The sequence below is a fragment of the Chaetura pelagica genome, unplaced genomic scaffold, assembly GCF_000747805.2.
Source record: "Chaetura pelagica isolate M959 unplaced genomic scaffold, ChaPel_1.0 scaffold346, whole genome shotgun sequence".
In the NCBI taxonomy this organism is placed as follows: Eukaryota; Metazoa; Chordata; class Aves; order Apodiformes; family Apodidae; genus Chaetura; species Chaetura pelagica.
This window is the reverse complement of record NW_009953797.1, coordinates 2361866-2383216: the sequence shown is the minus strand read 5'-3', so window position 1 is coordinate 2383216 and position 21351 is coordinate 2361866. Positions and strand designations below refer to the sequence as shown.

General features: G+C 37.3%; 1 protein-coding gene across 1 annotated transcript in view; it reads right to left on the bottom strand.

The window, feature by feature from the left end:
• The window catches only part of LOC104391781 (LIM domain-binding protein 3-like), a 75376-nt gene that overhangs the window by 7971 nt on the left and 46054 nt on the right, over positions 1 to 21351 (bottom strand). Inside the window, exons 4-6 of the mRNA XM_010001119.1 lie at positions 19717 to 19792; positions 7475 to 7497; positions 3911 to 4114 (exon numbers count right to left, since the gene is read on the bottom strand). Of these exons, the coding sequence (XP_009999421.1) occupies positions 3911 to 4114; positions 7475 to 7497; positions 19717 to 19792 (303 nt within the window). The remainder of the gene's footprint in view (positions 1 to 3910; positions 4115 to 7474; positions 7498 to 19716; positions 19793 to 21351) is intronic.

The following is a 21351-nucleotide window of genomic DNA, read 5'->3' as shown; positions in this document are numbered from 1 at the left end:
CCTGCTGAAGCTTAAAAAACTGCTGTGTGTCATAGCAAATTTCCAGCTGCAGATGGTTGTAGAGTGGATAATAAACCACTGGGTAGGTAGTACTGCTGGTTTCAACCATGAATACTGTGGCAACAGTGGTGTGCAAGTCATGGACAGTTCAAATTCCTTTGTTTAAATCCTCTAGCTGAAATGCTTTGTTCTTATATTAAGACCCACATATAAAAAAGCAGTTTGGAAGTGTACGTATAGATAGGTGATTAGCACAAAGGTAGCTAAAAAATGCTAGAGGCTGGACCACAAATTTCACAGTAGCAACCTGGGACATTAATATGACATATTAATATCCTTATGGTAGATGATTAAGGCAGGAAATGGAGCTTGGTGAATTAACCTTCCACAGCACAGTGAAACACACTCACATAAATTGAACTAAATTAATACAAGACATTGGAATATTTCCAACTCTTTAATGCAACAGGCCGCCTTCTTTTTTTAAAAACAATCATAATTATATTGTAGATGAGTAACTAGGACAGACGAGCCACTCAGCATGGAAGTGTAAATTAGAGTGCATGGCTGATTATGAGCATTTCATAAACCTAAATGTGACAGTTGATCCTTACAGACAGCCTAAAGATGCACATAACCATGTTAATACCTCTGTTATACCTCTTCTTAATTTAATTTTTTTTTCCATCTGGGTGTGTAAGTGCAGAAATATCCTTCATCTTTAAACATATTACTTTAAATTGATGTTACTGAAAAAAATAAATAAATTCCCAAATGGGTTAGTGTTTTTGAGGTTTTTTTCCTTATAATAGCCGAAGGTAGCTCAGTAGGATTCAATAAAAAATTGTCCCCCTTTTTCACATCATCATGGAAGCCAAGCAACAAGATTTAAAAACATTCAGATCTCTTTCAGTAAGTAGCAATGTGGTGTTTTTTTTCTTGAAGTTCATTGTAAGCTATGGTTTAATTCAAGTAGATAATATGTAAAAACTTAGGAACACTGTAGTGTTCTACCCCTGATGTAGACACACAACAAAATACTGTGACTTTGGATATTATACTGATTCCATCTATTAAAAAAAAAAAAAAAAAAAAAAGCTCTAAAAGGTAAATAAAAAAATCCAACCCAAACAAATAGTTCATGCAGACTGGTAAGTTATCCAGCCAAGTTGGCTTATTGTGGAGGATCCATGAGACTTTAGTTTGTACAATCACATTATTGATTCTGCTACTAGAACTCTCAGATCTTAATCCTGATAAAGTTGTTGGATTTAGGTCTACTTACATGACACTTAAATTTGGCTAAAACTGCATAGTGGAATTTAGAAGAGGTTTGACAGAAATGTACTTGAAATGTACCCACTACACGGTTTTACTGCAATCAACTCTTTGATTCTTGGTACAGCAAAATCAATTGAAAATAAGCAACATAGAGTGAGAGAAGTATAAAGTCAGGGCATTAAAAGTTTTCTACCTTTGAGTTCCAGCATGAGGTCTGAATAACTTCAGTATAAATAATTTATAGCTTTCCTTTGTGTTTGCCATTGGTGATCCAGTACATGTGATTTATTTTCTAAGTGACATGAGCCAACTTTCAAATGGTGAAACTAGAAAATGAATTCCTGTCTTAAGCCTGCCTATTCTTCAGTACTGATAAAAGAAGTAATCAGTGTTTCCAGCTACTGTTTGCCAAAAAGAACAGAAACCCTTTAGATTTGCAGTCTGAGTATGCTTGTCATCTTACATACACTGTGTGGCTTCAGGGCTTCTCTCTAAAGTACAAAAACCAAAACAAAACACAAAGAAGAGAAATTAAGTGCTGAGACCAAATTATAAGCAGTGAATTGAGACTAAATGAATCAGTTCACAACTTAACCTGCTTTTATATGATAAACTCCTCATACAAGTATTTCTACATTAAGCATAAACATACCTCCAACTTGATCAACTAAGCAAACTAAAATAAGTTTGCTACCCAAACTCAAAACTTGCTAATGTTCTAACTAGTTTGCTTTCTAAACTCAACTCAGTTTCCACTGCAAATTAAAACTCAGAGTATCACAGAGGTCAAAGCCACACCTTATGGAAATGAGTTAGAGGTTTAATGGAATGAATTTCAGTCAATGGGTAGCCCATTGTTCTATCAGCACAAATCTTGCCTTTATATTGGGATTAAAAGTGCTGTGTTGATAGTAATAAAACAATCTGGGAAGAAAATTGTTCAGTCACTAAGTGTTATGAGTTTAAAAAAAAAGAAGTTACAAAACAGGCTGTAGCTCACAGCCCAGTAGATTTAGAGAGTCTCCTACACCTGACTGCACATAGGACTATAAACATGAGTTTATTCTGGGGCCACGTGAATATTAGGCTTAGAAGTCACATTCCAAAATGAAGGCAAATCTTAAATGGCACTTTATATTATGAATCTTACAGAAAAACATTTTTTTGCAACATTACAGGGGAGAACATAGTCATGAAGTTGTCTGCAAAGAGAAGTTGCAGTAGAATGGTCTGACAGGATTAATAGAAATAATAATCTCATTTCAAAAACACCCATGTGACAGGTGGATTCCATGTTCAAAATGAGGAAAAAGAACACAGCTTTTGCTAGTAGCATTTAATATAGCTCTTGATGCTACTCATGCAACAGTTCAACAGCCCATGAAAATCTATTTTTTATTTTTTACCTATGCATCCATTCATTCAGCTCATTTCAAGATAATGTGCTATTTATAAAATGAATAGGATCCACTTGCTCAGCAGTGAATCTGATCATTCAAATGGGAAAATTTTAAAACATTACCATTTTCATTATATACAGCATTTAGTAGAAACTGCCAATATATCATATAATGTCTCCTACAATCCATGCCTATGAATACCTGAACCATTATAAAGAACACAGATAGAATCAACTTCTTACATTGTACTTTGCTAACTGGAAACATGAGCCTGGAAACTTATGCCTGTGGAGTCACTGAGTCATGGTCAAACCCAACTAAAGGCCTTGTTTGGGGTCTATCATTAGGGACAGTTGTGATGAACAGCCAGATAATATTGGTGCAAAAAAAATCAGGGGGGGAAAAAGAATTAAAACAAAACAAAACAAAAGAAATGGCCAATAAAAGGGAGCACACGCAAATACATAAATTATCTCCATTTTTAATAACCCTGCAGCTAGCATCTTGAAAAGAAACTAAAAATTAAAGTGTGTTGCTGTACCTATATTTTGGTGTCACCTGAAAAGTAGGGAAGTTCTATTTTGGGTATAAAGATACCAAGTAGGAGAGAAACCTGGCTACATTCATTGTACATGTAATTTCAATTGAGTCATAACAACTGTGGAGAACCTTCTCAGATAAGATTACCAGAATCATGCATTGGAAAAGCAGAATTATTAAAGATCAATGGACTTTATCATAGTCCAAAGGATATGTGTAAGACATGTACAGTATGTAAACGAGGGATAGGGATAATACAGCACAACACTCCCTCTTGAAGAATGAAACCGTAGCCAGTACTAAATACATATTTTGCATTCTTTGTGTATCAATAAAAGTTTGCCCCTCCCACGTTCTTTCTGAGTTATGCATATAATAGAGTGGTTATTACAAAGCATGGTCATTGTAAATGAAAAGCCATCCAATGTCATACAGAGCACTAGATAGATTTTTGTGGGGTTTAGCAGTTGTAAGAAGACTATCAAAACAATAAATGTTACATTTTCTAACTATCTGTCCTTTTAACTTTAAAACAATGAAGTGCTTTCAAATGCTATCCAGGACTGATCTGTATTTTTCATGAGTAAGATATTCCAGAGAAAACAGCCCAGAAAGAGCTGCCATGTCATGCAAGCAGGACTGTTAGATCATGCAGAGAAAGAGCATTCCACACAAGGAAATATCCTTACCCAGCAAATTCTCCACCCTGGGCTTGTGCCTGGCCTGCAATTGCATCCATGATAGCATCTTGGGAATACATGCTGATCGGGGTGTTATACTGGGCGTGAATTATAGTAGCCTTGCCGCCCAGGCCTTTCACCTCAATGGGTTTGTGCGTAGACAGGGCAGAGTCCTTCAGGACATTGGGGTTGAAACGGTCCGCGGGCTCCGTGCTGGGTTATGCAAGAGTGAGGGTCGACAGGGAAGACAGGGGGAGAAAGGAGAAAGGCGTGGCAGTTACGTGAGGGAAAAAGCATCGACAGACCAGTGTGCATGGCTGTTTGTGGCATCTCACCACAAAAGCTTCTGGGCAGAGGATAGAGACAACATGAGTAACAATCAAAAGCTGGCTGTGCTCATGGATGACATTTTTGTGTTGGCTCACAGATACATAAAGAGAAAAAAAGACAAAAGAGTTGTCATTGTATAAAAAATGACAAAGCCCTAAGTATTCATGTGATACTTATATTAAAAAGTTATTCTTACATGCATATATTCATATAAGTGTATAAAAACATATACACAAACACACACATATATATGCATGCCCATGGACGTACATAAATATTGCAGAGAATTCCCAGTTTATTCACTGAATCCATTCATTCTTTCAGAAGGGTCTTACAAAGTGCTAGAAAGTGCAGTGCAGAGAACAGATGTCAGGTCCTCTATTATTTAGAAGGTTCCAGTACTTTCTGTTTGGATTATTAAACATAGTGGAATTTAGTAGCTGTGCCTTTTAATCTTCAAAGCTTTCCTCACAAAGACTAAATTAATCCTCCCCAAATCTCCAATACAGCCAGTTCTAAGTGTTGCTACAGCACAATAAATGCTCCGTCTCAGATCGAAATATCCTACATTGCAATCAGTGGGCCAACTGCAGCTGGAAGAGTAGCCACCATATTTTCCAGTGGCTCAATTTATGAGGAAGGATTTTTATTTGAGAAATTGAGCCATTAGCAAGTTAACTGATGCTCCCATTGCAACAGAACATGTCCTTTTAATGTCAGAATTCAGCTAAAGCGCACCTGGCTTCCTTGTAGCACCTAGCTGTACATTGTTCTAGTCCTGGAGTTAGGACTGAGCATTGCCTGGAATTTCAGTGAGGTGAAGCTCAGCCATCAGGCACAGAAGCAGCTGCTTTTCTCAAACACTGGAGGGTTGGCTGGATCCCTAGTCTGCTGGTCCTGTCCTGCCAGCAGCAGGAGGATGCCAGCAGAACAAGTTCTGCACACTCACCAAACTGGGCAAAACTGAGAATTCTGTCCTTAGGGAAATAACAGGTATTTCACAAGGGTTTCATTTTGAACTGAATCCAAAAGCTGAAAAAGGATGTATCCCTCCCTAAAAATAATTCTGAAAAATGTAATCCAATTTGATTGGAACAATTTTCCTTTTCAGTTTAAAACCATTATCTCATGAATTTATCAGCCAACATTAAGTCTTTTTCTTAATTTTTTTCACGTGACTGAACAACAGCTTCTCTGGTTGGCAAGGGACCAGTGTGCCCATCTGCCATGGGTCAGCCTCAGAGGGTGAGTCTTAAATTTGAACTTTCAACCCAGCATGGAGGAAAAGGAAAACCAAGTAAAGCTGGCAGCCATCTGACTTCATGTTCCAAAGATTCTCGAAGATGTTGATGATTGAGGATGGGCAGTAAGAGAGATACAGTCACAGAATTCAAAATACTTGCTAAAATATTAACAGCCACATGCTCAAGGAAGAGAGACATAAATATGCACATGCTGTATTACTGCCACAGCCTTTAGTTACACACATCAACATTGTATGGGAGGGAACGAGTAAGCTGCATTATGCATTCAAAAAAGTAAAAGTCATCTTTTTACAAAGATATTTTCATATTTTAAACATCTCTATATTGCCTACACATCAACTGTGACATTATTAATACTACACTGACAACATCTGTTGAAGGGTGATGTGCAGAGACATGCAGGTTGATCTACTGTTGACTTTCCAGCATGCACATGCCTTACTTTAACAATGGTTTATCTTTCCTTTGTAACACATTAAATGATCAAATGATAATTAGGAACACACAAGTCCTCAAGATACTGAATTTAGTGTTCTCTCTCTCCCACACTGTTTGAAGTACTGAAGAGATTCTAAACCCGAGATCTGAGCAGATTGTGAGAATGAGAAGACAGAGATGCCACTTTTAAAGAGTAAAGTTCAGAGCTATTGGTTTCCACAATCAATTATAAAAATAAGAGCTGCTAATCTTAGAACAGCCTAAACTTCCCTAAGAGTAGCAGCAGTAGTGATTAAGCATTCACTTGTGGTACCTGAACAGTTTCAGTGACAACCAAGAGGTTTTAGTCCCACTACACATACAAAGGCAAAATTTTCACTGAAGTTATAGGATTCCCATAAAAATAAGATTAGAGGGTAGAGATTTTCAACTGCAGTTTTCTTTATAACTCTGAGAGTAAACTGAAGATATTAGTACTTATAATGGGTTCTGTGCTCTAGGGCAAAGTGGCAGAAACCCTAGCAACAGCTGAAGACCCTCTGCCAAAAGAATGGGATTTCTCTACCAAGCTGGAGAAGCATCAGGAAAAATAAATTCCAAAGCAAATAAGATTAAAAACACCTCTACAATGCCACTTCTTTCTAAAACAATCCTATTGGAACAATTATCAACGTGGATTGGCTGGAATTTCATCACTCCAAAGGAGTTACATCATTTGCATGACAGCACACCCACACCGCAGTAAAGTCAGCAAAGAATGCCAGATCAGTGTAAATTATATGCATTAAATGCTACTTAAACTTTGTGGTTTTTACTGCTCCTGACCTTCTCTTGTCAATTTAAAATTGACATTTAATGGATATAATTATTGCTGAATTTAACCCAGTCTCTCTAGGAATTCCTGCACAATATTCAGTTTAGAGACAGAAAGCAGGAATTTAGAGAAAATCCTCTGCCCTTAAAGATTAAAGATCAAAGCTGAGGACTCTCTGAACTTTCCTAAATAAAGCAGATCAATCACATTTTCAAAGCAATAGTTGCTTCTTGTTTCAGCAATATGTTTGCTAATTACTTTTTAGATCTTTCCCATACCATCCTAAATTTGAATTTTAGTCACTTGAGACTTCAAAAATTAACATTGAGGCTAAAAATACATCACTAGTAATACACCAAAAAAAGGCTCAGGTAAAGCTCCCCAGATCCTGAAGACATGAAGACTACTTAGACAGTTAGGAGGAATTAAACCCAGATAACGGAGATGGAAACATCCAAAAGCATTTAAAAAACCCAAGCAAGCTCAGATGCAAACTCTGTTTATAGCATTAGAACATCACCAGGAAATGCTGAACAGGGAGCACCACTGGACACCAGTGGCAGCACGTGACACTTGCTATATCAGTAAGGTTCCAAAAAAACCCAACAAACTTCCATTTGAAAGCAGACACAGCAGGAACAGAAGGGATCATGCTAGCCCAGAACACAGATCTTCACACATACAGCATAACACAAACACTTGGCACTACACAGAAGTGATACTAACTTGGCAGCAGTGTTGGTTATGACCTAAAAGAAGAGAAAGAGAACAAACAACATCAAAACCAACCGGACAGAAAAAGTCAATAGTTTTTAGAGTGCAAAGGGCAAAAGGGATTTACAAAAGCTTACTGGAGCTTTTTTCAGACATTTACAAAAAATAAAAAAAAAAAAAAAAAAAAAAAAAAAAGTAAATATGTGCCTGAAAACCCCAGTATGATTAAGAAAGGAAAAAATGTAAGGATTGTAGTTGATCCTCTAGGACTTTGCAGGGTACCATGGCATTTTGGCTGACTCTTGAACATGATGATATATATTGCTGTGCATCCCTAAAAGTACTATTATCAAAGTGTATGTGGGGAGGGAGCAAAGGGATGAAAGAAGCATTTGCAGAGTATACCCTCATCTGAACATAGCAAATGAGTGGTAGGATTATATTCTTCCCTCAGATACTCAATATTCATGAATGAAGTCTGTTATCCTCAGACTTTCCTCAGATCTGGCATTGCAAGATTGACTTTTTTGTCTTTTACATGATGGAGACTATCCAAAGAGTATCTAGGTATATGTTTTTAATCTAAAACTAAGGAAAATGCCTTTGTATTTACCAAAGTACTGGCTTAAATCTCACTGTACCTACATTACACCGACAGTGGTGGAAACCAATAATTTCAGATTAGCCATTCCTAATTTATTCCATGTGAAATGAAGCAAGTCTGTACATTACGTGGTTTTATGGATATCCTTATCAGGAAATCTTATTCCATCTGGCATGTACACAGTATGAAAAAAACATATGTTCATGCTACATCCTGCTTCACTGCATTAACATGAATTGATGGTGGCCTGCAGAGTTGTTCCAAAGAAGCACAACACAAAACTCAGTGTAGGTCTTATGTGGGCCAAAGCTGGGAGTGATGAACTGTGTGATTAGGCTATATTATATTAATTATATTATACTATATTATATGCTAATAAACCTTTCTATTGCTTGTATGAATAGTATTAATGCACCGTGACATTTATTTTAATTAGTTTTTTCAAAGCTTAGAATACCCATATCTTACTGGGTGAAGCATAATTCATCATATTTTGTGCAAAATAAAAAGGAAGAGAGTCCAGGATCAGCTAATACAAATTTCCTCTTATTTAGCTGCACAGAATGCTGTTGACAGAATCGGGCACTGAACCACCCAACTTGCTCTGTAATGTTTCTGGATCTGGGATTGACACAAAATACTGAACAGCAATGTTATTCTGTTGGACCAACATTCAAAGTGGATTTGTCTCCTGCTTTTGCTTTGTGGAGCCTTTGGTATTACTGCTGCTTTTTACATAGTCCTGCATCAGCTCATCCAGCTGCCCTTTTCCATGTTTGAAAGCCCTCTAATGAGGCAAAGCTGTAGTAAAGGCTGTGTACATCTGCATTTCCATGGAAAAGCAATCACGGATCACCTTCTGCAGTTACTGTTCTTCAAACTCTTGGATTCGAGAATATTCTAACTTTATAAACGCTACATTAAGCCAAATAGATCAGTCTGTTACAGGAACCAGTAGAGGTATTTTAGGAACAAACTGCAGCCTGTAAGCACATCAGTGATCCATTTTAGGTGTGTGCAGGACAGCTGGGCACTCATTTACAATGAAACATAGTGTGATAGTATCATTTTCTGTAGTGGACTCTGTTGCCTGGTTTAATCCAATAATCCAAGCCTCTGCTTTACACATAGAATATTATTTTTAAGGCAGAACTACCATCCCTTAAATACACCTTATTTAGAAGAAACACTTGTTTGCATATAAAAATATGTTAAAAGATTAAAAATCATGATGTGCACACACTAGGAAGAACTCAACAGTCACAAGTGTCAGTAAAGATTTTTTTAGACTGAAGAGGCTACAATAGCTTCCTTCAAAAAGAGCAAAGCTTTACTTCTCCTGATGTTTTATATGCTATGAGGAAATTCTCTCCAGTTCAAAGCCAAACTTTATTTTAGCTTGATTCTAAATACGGACATGTATGGAACACCCAGCTCGTTGCTCACAGAGGTCACACAGTAACCCAAGCCACCTGGCATGTACTTGTGGGACAGGTATTTACTGCCCTTGGCCTACAATGTGAAAAATAACTTACACTGGAATGAAAAAACCCCATGTGTTACAAACCATGACTCACTCTTTGTATTTATTAATCCTCCCCTTGCCAGAGCTTTCGCACCCTCGGCCAAGGTGATAAAGCTTTAATGTAAAAGTGTATCAGAGAAACAGATGCTTTGTTTTTCTTTGCAGATCGAGGAAATAATCTCAACATTAATTTTAGCTTTCTGATAGGATTTTCCAACAGGTTTAGCTAAACCTCTAACAGCAATTCACACAAGGAAATTTAAGTTACTTGGTGAAAAGGACACCACATTGAAATATGACATACCTTAAGATCAACCCCCAAACCTGATGGTTTTTTACACCTTTTATCATATTGCTAAGGGCATGCTCACGAATGCATAATAAATTCACAGTTTTGGAGCACTGTAATTTCACAATCTTTCTGCAGCATCTCACCTCATACTACACAATAAGAACATCTGGAGGTGACTTTGCAGAGCTCACAATGCTTTCTTTCCTTGTGCACTTTCACATATATGCACAATGTGACTGAAATTATCACAGCTGATACCAAGTCCCCAGGTAGTTACAGGTTCCATGTTACTCTCCACCGAGCAACAGGAAAGAAGCCTCTCACTTCCTGAGTAACACTCAAGTGGGAGTGGAAGTGACAGGATTATTGAATTCTGAATTTTTTCTGCATGTAAACGGAGATGTACATTTCTCCAACACTCAGAGGAATTACCTGAAAAGACACACATACTTAGTACCTCTGGGTGCTTTCATCTTTACAAAATGTTCCAAAGCTTGCAGGATAAATGCTGATTATTTTTTTTAACAGAACTTTGAGCTGATTTATCATACATTTTCTTATTTGTTCATTGGTGCTATGGATGCTACAAGGCAGACAGACAGCAACTTCCTAAGATTCTGTTCAAACTAAAACAGTAGAACCTTGCTTTGTAATTCAGTACACTGCCACAGGCACGAACTAACTTGTACATATAAAGGCAATTGTAATTTTGATAACAAAGAAATAGTCAGAATGCTGAGCCATCCAAAATACAGCCCCTTCACCCTCACCCTTGCAGATCTTAAGGAAGGTTGTGAAGACAGTGGGAGAAAGACAGGGAGAAATTCTGCGAAGAAACTGCACATGGAATTAAGGAATAGATTTCCTCAAGAAAACTGTAAATTAAGAGATAAGCATTCTGAGGCTTGTTTTGCCAATGTTGCTAACTAACTGAAATCCTTTTACTTTAAACACTAATTGCCTTTCTTAATTATCCAGTACGAGAAAGGGAGGATAGGATTTTTTCAGATAAGTTAATTAGGATTGTTAGTGCTGAGTGCTCAAGAAAGTTACAATGAATCATCTAGAACAGGCATATATGCTTTTTTATAAGAAAAAAATATCCTTACTTTGCTGCAACTTAAAACCACTAGATATTACTCTTGCAAAGAGCTTCTGCAATGGGATATAAAGTACTTGAAAATATGCATTTGCTATTGGACCTTGAGTGGATTGCCTGAATTTTCTGTTTTTCCTCATACAGCCAAGACCCCAGTGTCAAAAGTACACTTTCCCCGATATTCATAATAAGAAATTTATCTTCATTTTTAAAAAACAAGAAACAAATTAGAAATTAGTTTGCAAATTAATAAACAAAGGCAGAAAAATTAGGAAAGCCTGTTTCTCAAGTATTGTCATCCAAGCTCCTCACTTCCAAAAACTACTAATTAAAACACTTGAACTGCAATACAGTAGCAGAAAACCTTGACAGCATAGGATCAAACTATCTGGGTAGTATCTAGAGATCATTCCTTATTACATACAAGTTAAAAGAAAAGCTAACGGATGTGAGACAGACTATGTTCAAACTAGAGGATTGAAAATACCGCAAAAATTTTGACTCATTTTACATAGGAAAGCCAATAACATCAAGGCAGGATTTGTAGCAGGGCACTCCAGTAGAATAGCATGTCAGATTTGCTGGTCAAAGCTTTAGGAAAGCACCAAAGATCAGATCTGTTTTATGGTAGCTTTTATCACAGCCAACAGTGATGCTTGATGAGACCACAGGCATTAGTTCACATGGCTCAGCCCCAGAACCCTGAGATGATCCCCATTACTTCAGTCACAGTGTTCCTCCTCATGCTCTGGGGACTACTGCTAGTCCCTATTGCAATTCAGATACCAAAGACCAAAAGTTATTCTGTAACAGTACTGTGTATGTTTTGGGGGGTAATAGAAAATTTAGTGATTATTCCAGACCTTAATCATGCTTACCAGACAAAGGCACAATAGGGTAGGTAGTATTACATTCCTTTTTCAGCAAATTCATTACTTAATGAAATATTAAATATTTTACCATGTTACCTACCCTCTAGGAAGTCCACCTTCCGAAGCCCTTCGGTTGAGACCTAATTTATGCATCTCAGCCATTTCCCTTAGAGTCTCTGCTGAGTAAAGGCCAATAGGGTTGTTATACTGCCTTGCAGGGCTCAGCTGGTGTAAAGGACTATTGCCCTCAGTCAGTACAGGGCTTAGGTTTGAACCTAGATTATTCTTTGCAGGTGAAATATCAGGAGTCACAGACTGAGAGGACATGGAAGATCTAACTGTGGTAGTCTTTAAGTTGGAAGAGCTATTTGAAAAGCTGATCTCTTGCTTGCTGAGGTAGCCTGAAAACGTTCCATTGGTTGCTAAAATACTACCCACAGGCCCAGCCGCCGTGTTAGTTAGAGGACTGAAGGTTGTTCTGTTGCCATTGATTTCCCAAGCAGGCTCCTGTATAGCAAACATGCAGGCCAAGAAAAGAAAAAAAGAAAAGAGCAATCATAGAACACATGCAAAAATAACATCTGCAATTACTGCTTTCTATAAATAAATAGATTGGAGCCAAAGCATCAAAACTTTCGGGAAGATTTTCAACAAATAAATGCATAGTTTCAAAGTAAGGGAAGCAAAACATACTCAGGCAATTTTTACTGGATTTTAGTTGAAAACAAAGCTTAACATTAGAAGAGCACTTGCTACTAGTCAACCTCATAGCAATAATTTTATATAAAGACAACACTGACTATTAATTTCCAGGATCATTAAGAAATCTTATAAAAATGTCTTGAGGTCAGAATCTTTTGAGACAATATACAAACATAAAAGTCAATTCCAGTATTATAAAAATATAATTATTCTAAACCACACCATTCTCTTTTTTGTGAGTCCACTTCAAGCTATTGAAGCCCACACCTTGCATTGCTCTCACAGGCTCTGGCTCATGCTAATTAGGCCATGCAGCATGGTTAGCAGAGGGACCAACAGGACTCAAGAACAGGTACTGCTCAGCAGAGAGGATGCTTCTATTCTGCTCATTTCTGCATATTTTCCACTGGAAGGAATGTGTGCATGAGCATGTAGATGGTGAGTGTATGATCCTACACTCATGTCCTAGATAATATACCTAATGAGCTCAGCAGGATGTGACTGCCTTTGTCAAAGTCACAGGAATCTCTCCTACAATAGCTATACCCATAGAAGTCTGTGCTGGTGCTCAAATTAGACATCCTACCAAAACCTCATCCTGTAAAAACGCACCACTATGCTTTGGTTTCATAATTGATTTACTATTGATGCAGCTTGGTGAAAGCAAAATACAAGGTAATAACAAAAAACTATTGCTTTTTCCGCAACAAAATGCAGGAAATAAGTTGTTGCATGAGTTATGAGTAAGTTTTATATGAAACTTGTGTGCACATGTTGCCTGAAACAACCTATCACTGCTTCAAGCTCATTCTGATGCAACACCATCTAAATCCCTGATTGGATAGGACTGGAGGGTACTCAGCAGTTTGCAGGAACCACAGAGCATCCTTAGGGTTAAACTGCCTCATTTCCTTCCAGCTACTGGCACTGTACAGTGACCAGAGCTCTATGCCTTTTGGAAGTCTCACTACCTGCAGTATGGACAATTTTATCAAAGAGGAATACAAACTTCACTTTCAGGGGGGCTTTTTATACCTTTAATTTTAAAGAATTCTTTAACTTCTAAAGGCTCAGTGACTGGCATATGAATAGCAAAATTCTAACATTGATTATTTTTAACATCTCTTTAATGTTTAGCTTCTGAACCTAGCATGATGAGTGCTGGAATTCATTAGCACATGTTTAAAGTAATGAATTATTTAGTTTCAAAAGCTGTTTTATTCTTCACTTTTGATTGTCTGTAATTATATGCTTTGGATTAAAAAAATAAATAAATCTATAACTGAGGTACCCAGCAAGCTATCTGAATGCTTAGCAATTTGCAGATTTCTCTAAAGCCATAATACCAATTTGTAGTCTATCTCAGAAGCTCCTGGCTCCAGCCCAGCTTGGGCTTCACTGCTTTTGCTATGGGAGCAGGATCACTTCGACCCCTCCCCCTAGACCTAGATAAACTACAGCTGTAACTGGTACCCAAGTGCCTTGATGTTCACAGCTGAGGGGCCACCAGTGATGCTGGCAGCAGCTGCAGTCCAGCTCCGGGGGACACGGACATTATCCTGAAGAGGGGTGGAGCCCACAGTCTGCCCTCATTGACATTTTGCCTCATTTGGGCTGGCACTGCTTCAGTTGCTGTCATGAACATCTTACACACACCTCCCCCATTGCCTTGTGTGAAACACAGGCCTGAGAATAATCTGGCCTCTAATTTTCTACTAGTATTGATTATCATTAATGTAATTTACTGATTTAGATACTAAGGTTTACTAGAAAGATAAATATTTTTTATTCTCCTCTTTGATTTTTCCATATTGTATATTTAAGTTATAGGATGTTACATTTAAAAATCAAGGTAATATTGCCTGATTCATTAAAATTGTTTACAAAAACCCCATTAAAGGTCTAAGGATATAGTTAATCTTTACATTAAATACATTTAAAATGTTTTGAATCAAAAACATAAGACAGATAAAATGAACTGAGTACATTTTTCTTAGTAATAAACAGGAAGAGATTTTAGCTGTCATTAATAGCTGCCTGATGCTGTAGAAAGAGATAATCCTAAAAGCATTTTTCAGAGGTACAAATAGGCATTTTTTCAACTATGTCTTTTTAAATAAATACATTTGAATTACATAGCCTGACATAGAAAACAGCAAACAAACAACCTTTAAGTGGCCTCCTGCAAGCCTCCAAGTATCATTATACAAACAAAACAGGGATTCTGTCAAAAAATGTGTTGTGAAAGAGGCACAAATGCACAAAGCCATGTTCATACATTAAGTCATCACTTGTGCAAATGAGTTTTACATGCTAGCAGAGGAACAAAACAAATATTTAAAAACAGAGAGGCAATAGAGAAGAAAAAGGATATGGCAGAGTTGTATTTATTTGTTTCCAACCCTGAAAACTCTTTTATCCTAGTTACCTGTGGGTTTTCTTTCTAGACCTGATAATAAAAGGGCATGCAAGGAGATGCCAGTATAAATGCTAATGAGATAAATGGCAGATATTTCCTTAACCCTAACACGTCTTCATAGTTTTGGTGTTACTGGACACTAACAGTAGGCAAAAGGAACATTATAGGACTGCCACAAAAAATGGTGGTTGATGATTTTCCTCACCTTTAAGGCATGAATGGAGTTTTTGTTTCATTGCTCTACTTCTAGCTGGAATAGCAACATGCTGGTACCTCAGCATTAGAACTCCTAAGAACCCAGAAATGCCAGGTCAGCATTCCCCATTTTGAGATAATATTCCTGGTGGTTTTAAGGTAGTTGTTTTCCCTATGTTTGCGGGAAAAGGGATGAAATAAGAAGCATCTAAGAATGTGTAACTTTTTCTAAAGACTTACTGCCAAAGAATCAGCTTATTTAACTCTTTCCTTTTGTGACTGACAAAGAATCTCTCATTCAGTGTATTCCTGGTAGGATATTTTAGATATTTTTTTTCTTTCCAGTTCAGTGGCAAAAACAGATCAATGCAGCATTTCTGAAATGATTTCTGAATGTGAAGGTCAGATTTTTAATACTGAGCAGCAGCACGGCTGTTAGCATTACATCACAGGAACTGCAGCCAACAGGAACAAATGTGCCCCTGTTTCCCGTCTCTCTCGTCCCAATCCGTTTCAGTCTCTGGTTGGAAAAGCAAGCCAACATTTCAAACTGTGCAAGTCTGATGCTACCCTTCAGCCGACCAGGAGAGGAGGCTCTGACACTGAGCAATGGGCTTCGTCCCTCGAGAAGGGATTGTTGTGATCCTGCTGCAATCCCTTACCACGAGGGGAAAACTGCATTTTAATTTCCCAGTGTAATGTCAATGAATGAGCTTAAAACTGATAAATGTAGAGGAGTCTCAAACATTTGGGAATAGAAGGAAGCTATGAATCAGCTCAATTTCCATTCTGAAATAGAATTATTCTTTTCTTTATAAATATTCAATTTCTATGAAAGGCAAATGCTCCTTCTGATGTATCAGAGAAGTGAGAAACAAATTTCTATTGGAAGACACAAAAACACTTTTTCAGGTCCTCTTCCTTTCATAGCCCCTGTTCTATTTATCTATTGCTACAACCATACAGTCTCTATTAATCTTTTGCACTTCTGGAAGAGCAATTTTTATGCTACACTAATGAATCTGACCTCCCAACATGACCAAGCAGCAGCTGTTGGTTTGAACTTCTTCCAGAAAGAAGGAAATGGAGGCACCATTTAACTGACTCTGCTCAAAGACATCCAACAAACAGCTTTTGGCTCAGCCAGGTCTTCCATCTTACGCTTTGTTTTAAAAGCCATCTCTTCATCTGTTTCCTCTTAGCCACACACAGGTTCCCGAATTTGGCAGGAAACACATAAGGATCACAAGATCCTCACTGCATCTCTGACATAAGTGTGTTCAGTACTGTTTCATAAACAAGACAACACAGTCATATTATTAAAATTAAACAGCTGTCTTAATATCTTTATGCAAAGGGACACATGTTAAAGCTATGCTTAGTTTTAAAGCTTCAACTCGATCATTATAAACTGCACTGAGCTGAATTTTCACCTTTGCTTTGCACCCACAAAAAGCTGTAGGAACTCACTGACTTATGATGGCTTAATTTCAGTCCTTGGACTCATGCTTACTCTTTTTGTTATTTGAATACTTTCAGCAACAGTTATGCTCTCTTCCAGCTATGCTACACCTGTGCAAAAGACTTGACGAAACCTTTTTGCTAGATCAAAAAGATTTTACTAAATTAAATGAAAGTGAAGTTGCAAATCAGTGAAAATTTTATTTCCAATATTTCTTAGTCCTGCATCTCTGTTGACACCATACTTATGGTTGCATAACCTATAGCATTCATAACATAGATCAACTCAATAAAGTAAGGAGAGAATTATGTTACTTGTAGAGCATTGAAAAGTTTCTATCATGAACTCTAGGGTTTTTATAACTTCCTTACATCTTTGTAATACAGTCTATGCTTGTTTTTCTAAAACACAAAAACACCATGACCATAACAGTCAAAGAAACACATGCTTGAAAATTAGTGGAAGCTGCAACCGAATCTCCAATAATGTACAAGACAACTGATGATTTAAACTAGACACTGAATTTACACATGCAAATTTCTTAGCTAATATTATCATGGCTTAACCTTGTCTCAGAGAAAGATGAGAAACTTCTCTCAATGTTTGAGGACAAGACTGTCCTAACTGTCTTGTAAGGTGGTTTTTTGCTGGTTTTTGAAATGCAATCAAATTAATTTCATGTGAAGCATCAGAACCTAAACACTGTCAAGCACTGATGTGGAGGTGAGAGCTTCTGCCTATGTGTCATGGAATTCTTCATGTCTACAGAGATACAGTAACTAGAAATAATAAAGACACAAGTGAAAAAACCTTGATTTTTAAAGTATATTTACTGTAAAATACTTTACAGCAACATCCCCATACCTCTTTGTATCAGTAAAAACACTTGATTCTGGATTTTGAGACTTCTCCAATGGTTCAAAGCCTTCACATTCCCTTCCAAACCAGTCTTAGAAAAGAGTTTTTTTTCAGTTAAAAATTACTGCTGTCTGCAAGTGTATACAGGTCACACAAACATCACTCCTCTTGACATGCAAAGGGCCCTCCACTCCAGCACTTTACTGCTTCCTCTTCTCCCTGGCCAAAGACCCTACACCTAAGATGACCTTTCTGAATACTGCTAGATACCTTTTTCCCCACCATACCTTCTCTAAGATGCTACCCCTTTACTCTAGAAAGGTTCCCATAAATCTCTTTTCCAGCTGCAAGTTCTGCCTGTAGCCTGTTCAGGATAGGCTGCCTCCAACAGCTCCTAGGAACCTTTCCTAAGCACCAATACACAGAATGCTCAAGGGAGAGACAAAATGCTCCTGAAAATGGGTTGAGTCCTTTGATTCTCATCTCTCTCTGAAGGGTTAAAATAAAAAAATGTATAGTGACTTCACAGCCTTCATACCAAAGGCATTTTTAGGACCTTTAAAAAAACAAACCTACAGTTCATGGAGTTAACTTTTCTATAGGATAGATTAAGGAGGAAAGGTGTTTTGTGTGGTAAATAGCTTTGAATACCTATGGCAGTAATTTTATGATTGACACTCACTAGCGAAAAAATACACTTAATACTTAGCCATGAAAATGTAATGTATAAAGGTTTTTATGTGCCTATGGTGGAAACAGGCATGTTTGTCATACCTGCACTGGTGCTACTGAGGGTCCCAAAACAGAGCTGTCAGTCTTGAGCTGGTGAAAACTAAAGAGACATGTCTGCTTGCTGTCTTGAAAACTAACAGCATTCTGTGTAGTTCTTGAGGGAAAACAAGTACTCTCTTCCCCTTCCTGTCCCTATAACTGCTGATGCAGTACAACACCAGCGTAACTAAAAGAAAGATCCATCATTTTTGTTCTAGGAATTTCAAAGTACTGTTCGGTGACTCTTCCAATAACTTTCTCTGAGATAACTTCTATAAAACCATGATACAAGCAGAAACAACTCTGAGCAAGATAAATTCTTAATTTCATTTTCTGTTCCCAAAAAGTTTAAAAGATCTGGAGCAAAATAACATTATTTCTGTCTCAACTAATAAATGGCCAGACAGATTCATTTCATAATTGACAAAATAAAATGGAATCAAATTATTCTCTCTAAGTATGCTCTTTTCTGTTAGCTTGAGCAAATATGCAGTGGTTAGAGGGATGACGTTTCCTTCCGAGTTCTGAATTTGTAAAGCTTAGCATTTCTAAAAATTACTTAAGATTGATCTGTGGAAGTCAGAAATGCCCAAAACAGTAGGATATCACCTTATTCCCCACATATTTTGATCTTCAGTGTTTCTTATTTATACTACATGCTAGGGATGAAACTGGCACTATCAGAGGGGGTAAATTTGCAGAAATAGAGTTTTTACCTCCTCTACATTTGTCTAATTAAATGTGCCAGCAACACAAAGGTCCTATCCAGTGCTTGAGTCTAAGGATATATATCATCTTTCAGGTATCCTTGCTCCTTAGTGTCTCCAAAGATACAGATGAGTTGCCAGGTACAGTCAATGAATGCTGTTTATTCTAATATGAACATTTATTTTATGGAAGATGACAAGATTTGGCAACAGAAACCAAGTCATCCATTTCCTCTGCCATTTGCTGTTATTCATTACATTGATTTATACTCTTTTCTTCTTTTTATTCTCATGTCTTTTGAATAATGTAACAAGAATGTAGTATGATGCAAGAGTTCAAATGCCCTAATGTGCTCTTTCCAAATCAGTCTTTTCAGTTGTAGTCAGGATTTGGATACACTGAGGCACCATCTATTGGTTTTTCCCCAAGAATCTACAAAAGCAAATGTATATTTTGAGAAGCTTTGAAGCCTCTCGCAGCCCAGATAAAACCAACTGCTCAGAATTTGTCAAACCAGATTGCATCAGAGGACAGCTGGATGCTTTGGTTCTGCTAATCAGAAATGAGCAAAATATGGATCACTAATACACTGCATTGTGGCAGTTTTGCTACCTGTGCATTCATTCAATGTTTACTTATGTGGGGTTGGCAAAAGCTATTTCCTGTAGTAGGTATTTACCCTCTACACCTTCACCATGGTAGATAAAAATGGTATTAACTTCGGCTGAGGAGAAATGTGTCACATACCTTCTGGTGGGGAATTACAACCCTGGGAGAGTCAATTCTGGGAGCTGTGGCTGAAACCGGCGCTGGACGTTTAGATCTAGGGACCCAAAAAAAAATTGAATTAAAAAATAAAATTAGTAATCTGGAATCCCATTTTTCATTTCTAATTTAATGCAAAAATACTGCTTTATCAGCATCAGTCTAAACATAGGCTAGACTTTTTCTCATAATCATCATGCTTTTTCTACATCCTCATGTACAAAGGACTTAAATGTGAGGAAAAAAAGCATAATAGAGCTTCTATGAATGATGAAAAGTCACCAGTTACAGAAGCAGCCTCTGACTCGGGAGATCATCCATTTTTCCGCACCTTGTGACAAACTGCATTTTCACAGATAGATGGAAAACAGCCACAACTAGATAAATCCAGGTTTGGGGAGCACTCTGGGAAAAGGGACTTAGAAGTGACTGAAAATACAGAGATGAAATTTCGGTACCGAGACATCTCAAGATCAGCTCCTCAAAAGATTATAATTTAATTGCTTAAACTTTATAGCAACTGCCATAATTTAAACTTCTCTACAGGAAGAAACATGGGCTTAATTTCAGCTAATGTGGCTTCACAAGATCACTACTGAATTAACCACACTGCACTCCAAATGCCTGCTTTTCACCTCTGTTTTTCAAATATATGTACACAATAATTCTGAAAAACAAAAATAATGCTACTGAAATGCTTTGAAAACACAACTTGCCCTTCCACTGGAATATCACAAAAAAAGTGCAGTGACAGATGTTAAATGATAGATGCTGAGCTAAGTGAAGATGTATTTGTGGAAGGCATGAGAACCTGTATAGCACTGAACACCCCCCTGAAATCTTTCCAGAACACACGGGATCACTGGAGAAAAAGAAATGAAAAAAGTAAAAATAAAAAGAATCAGAATGATACAAGTAATTTCCTATTGCCAACCTACAGATAAGGATTATGCCTGAAATTCTCATCTTTAAAAAGTACTTTTCTAAATTAGGGCAGGTACAAAAATGAAATTAAAATATTTAAAACCATACATATCAAGCAGAAGTAACAGACATTCAGAATTGTTTGCTTTAGAGAGGAGATGAATAAAGGAAGGCATTACAGAGGCTTAGAAAATAATAAATGGTAGAAAAAGGGAAATAAAGCTATGCTCCTGGGCATTAAGTGAAACTGAAAAGACAACACACATAAATTGATAAAGGCAAACATTTTTTCCTAGAGTACTTGATTAACCTGAAGTGAAAGTCACTGTTACAAGACATCATTGAGACTATGAGAATAGCAGGATAACAGAAAGAAAGGATTTTATATTTATATTTACAACAAAAATCCCAGCAATTGCTTTAGATTGGGTAAAAATAAGTAGCCATACAGATTCTAATTCTTATGGCACAACTTAGAAGTGGAAGACCACCTGTGTTAGGTTCATTATTTCCTTACTGAGGATTGTGTTGCACTTGCCTCTGAAATGCTTACCACTGGCATCTATCAGAGACAGAAAGCTGAGCCAGACAAAAACTGGGCTCATCCATAGTGGCAACCCCTGCACTTATACCTAGCTTCACACTGAGCTGTGTATTTAGCTTTAGATGCCACATCAAATATACTTCCATAAG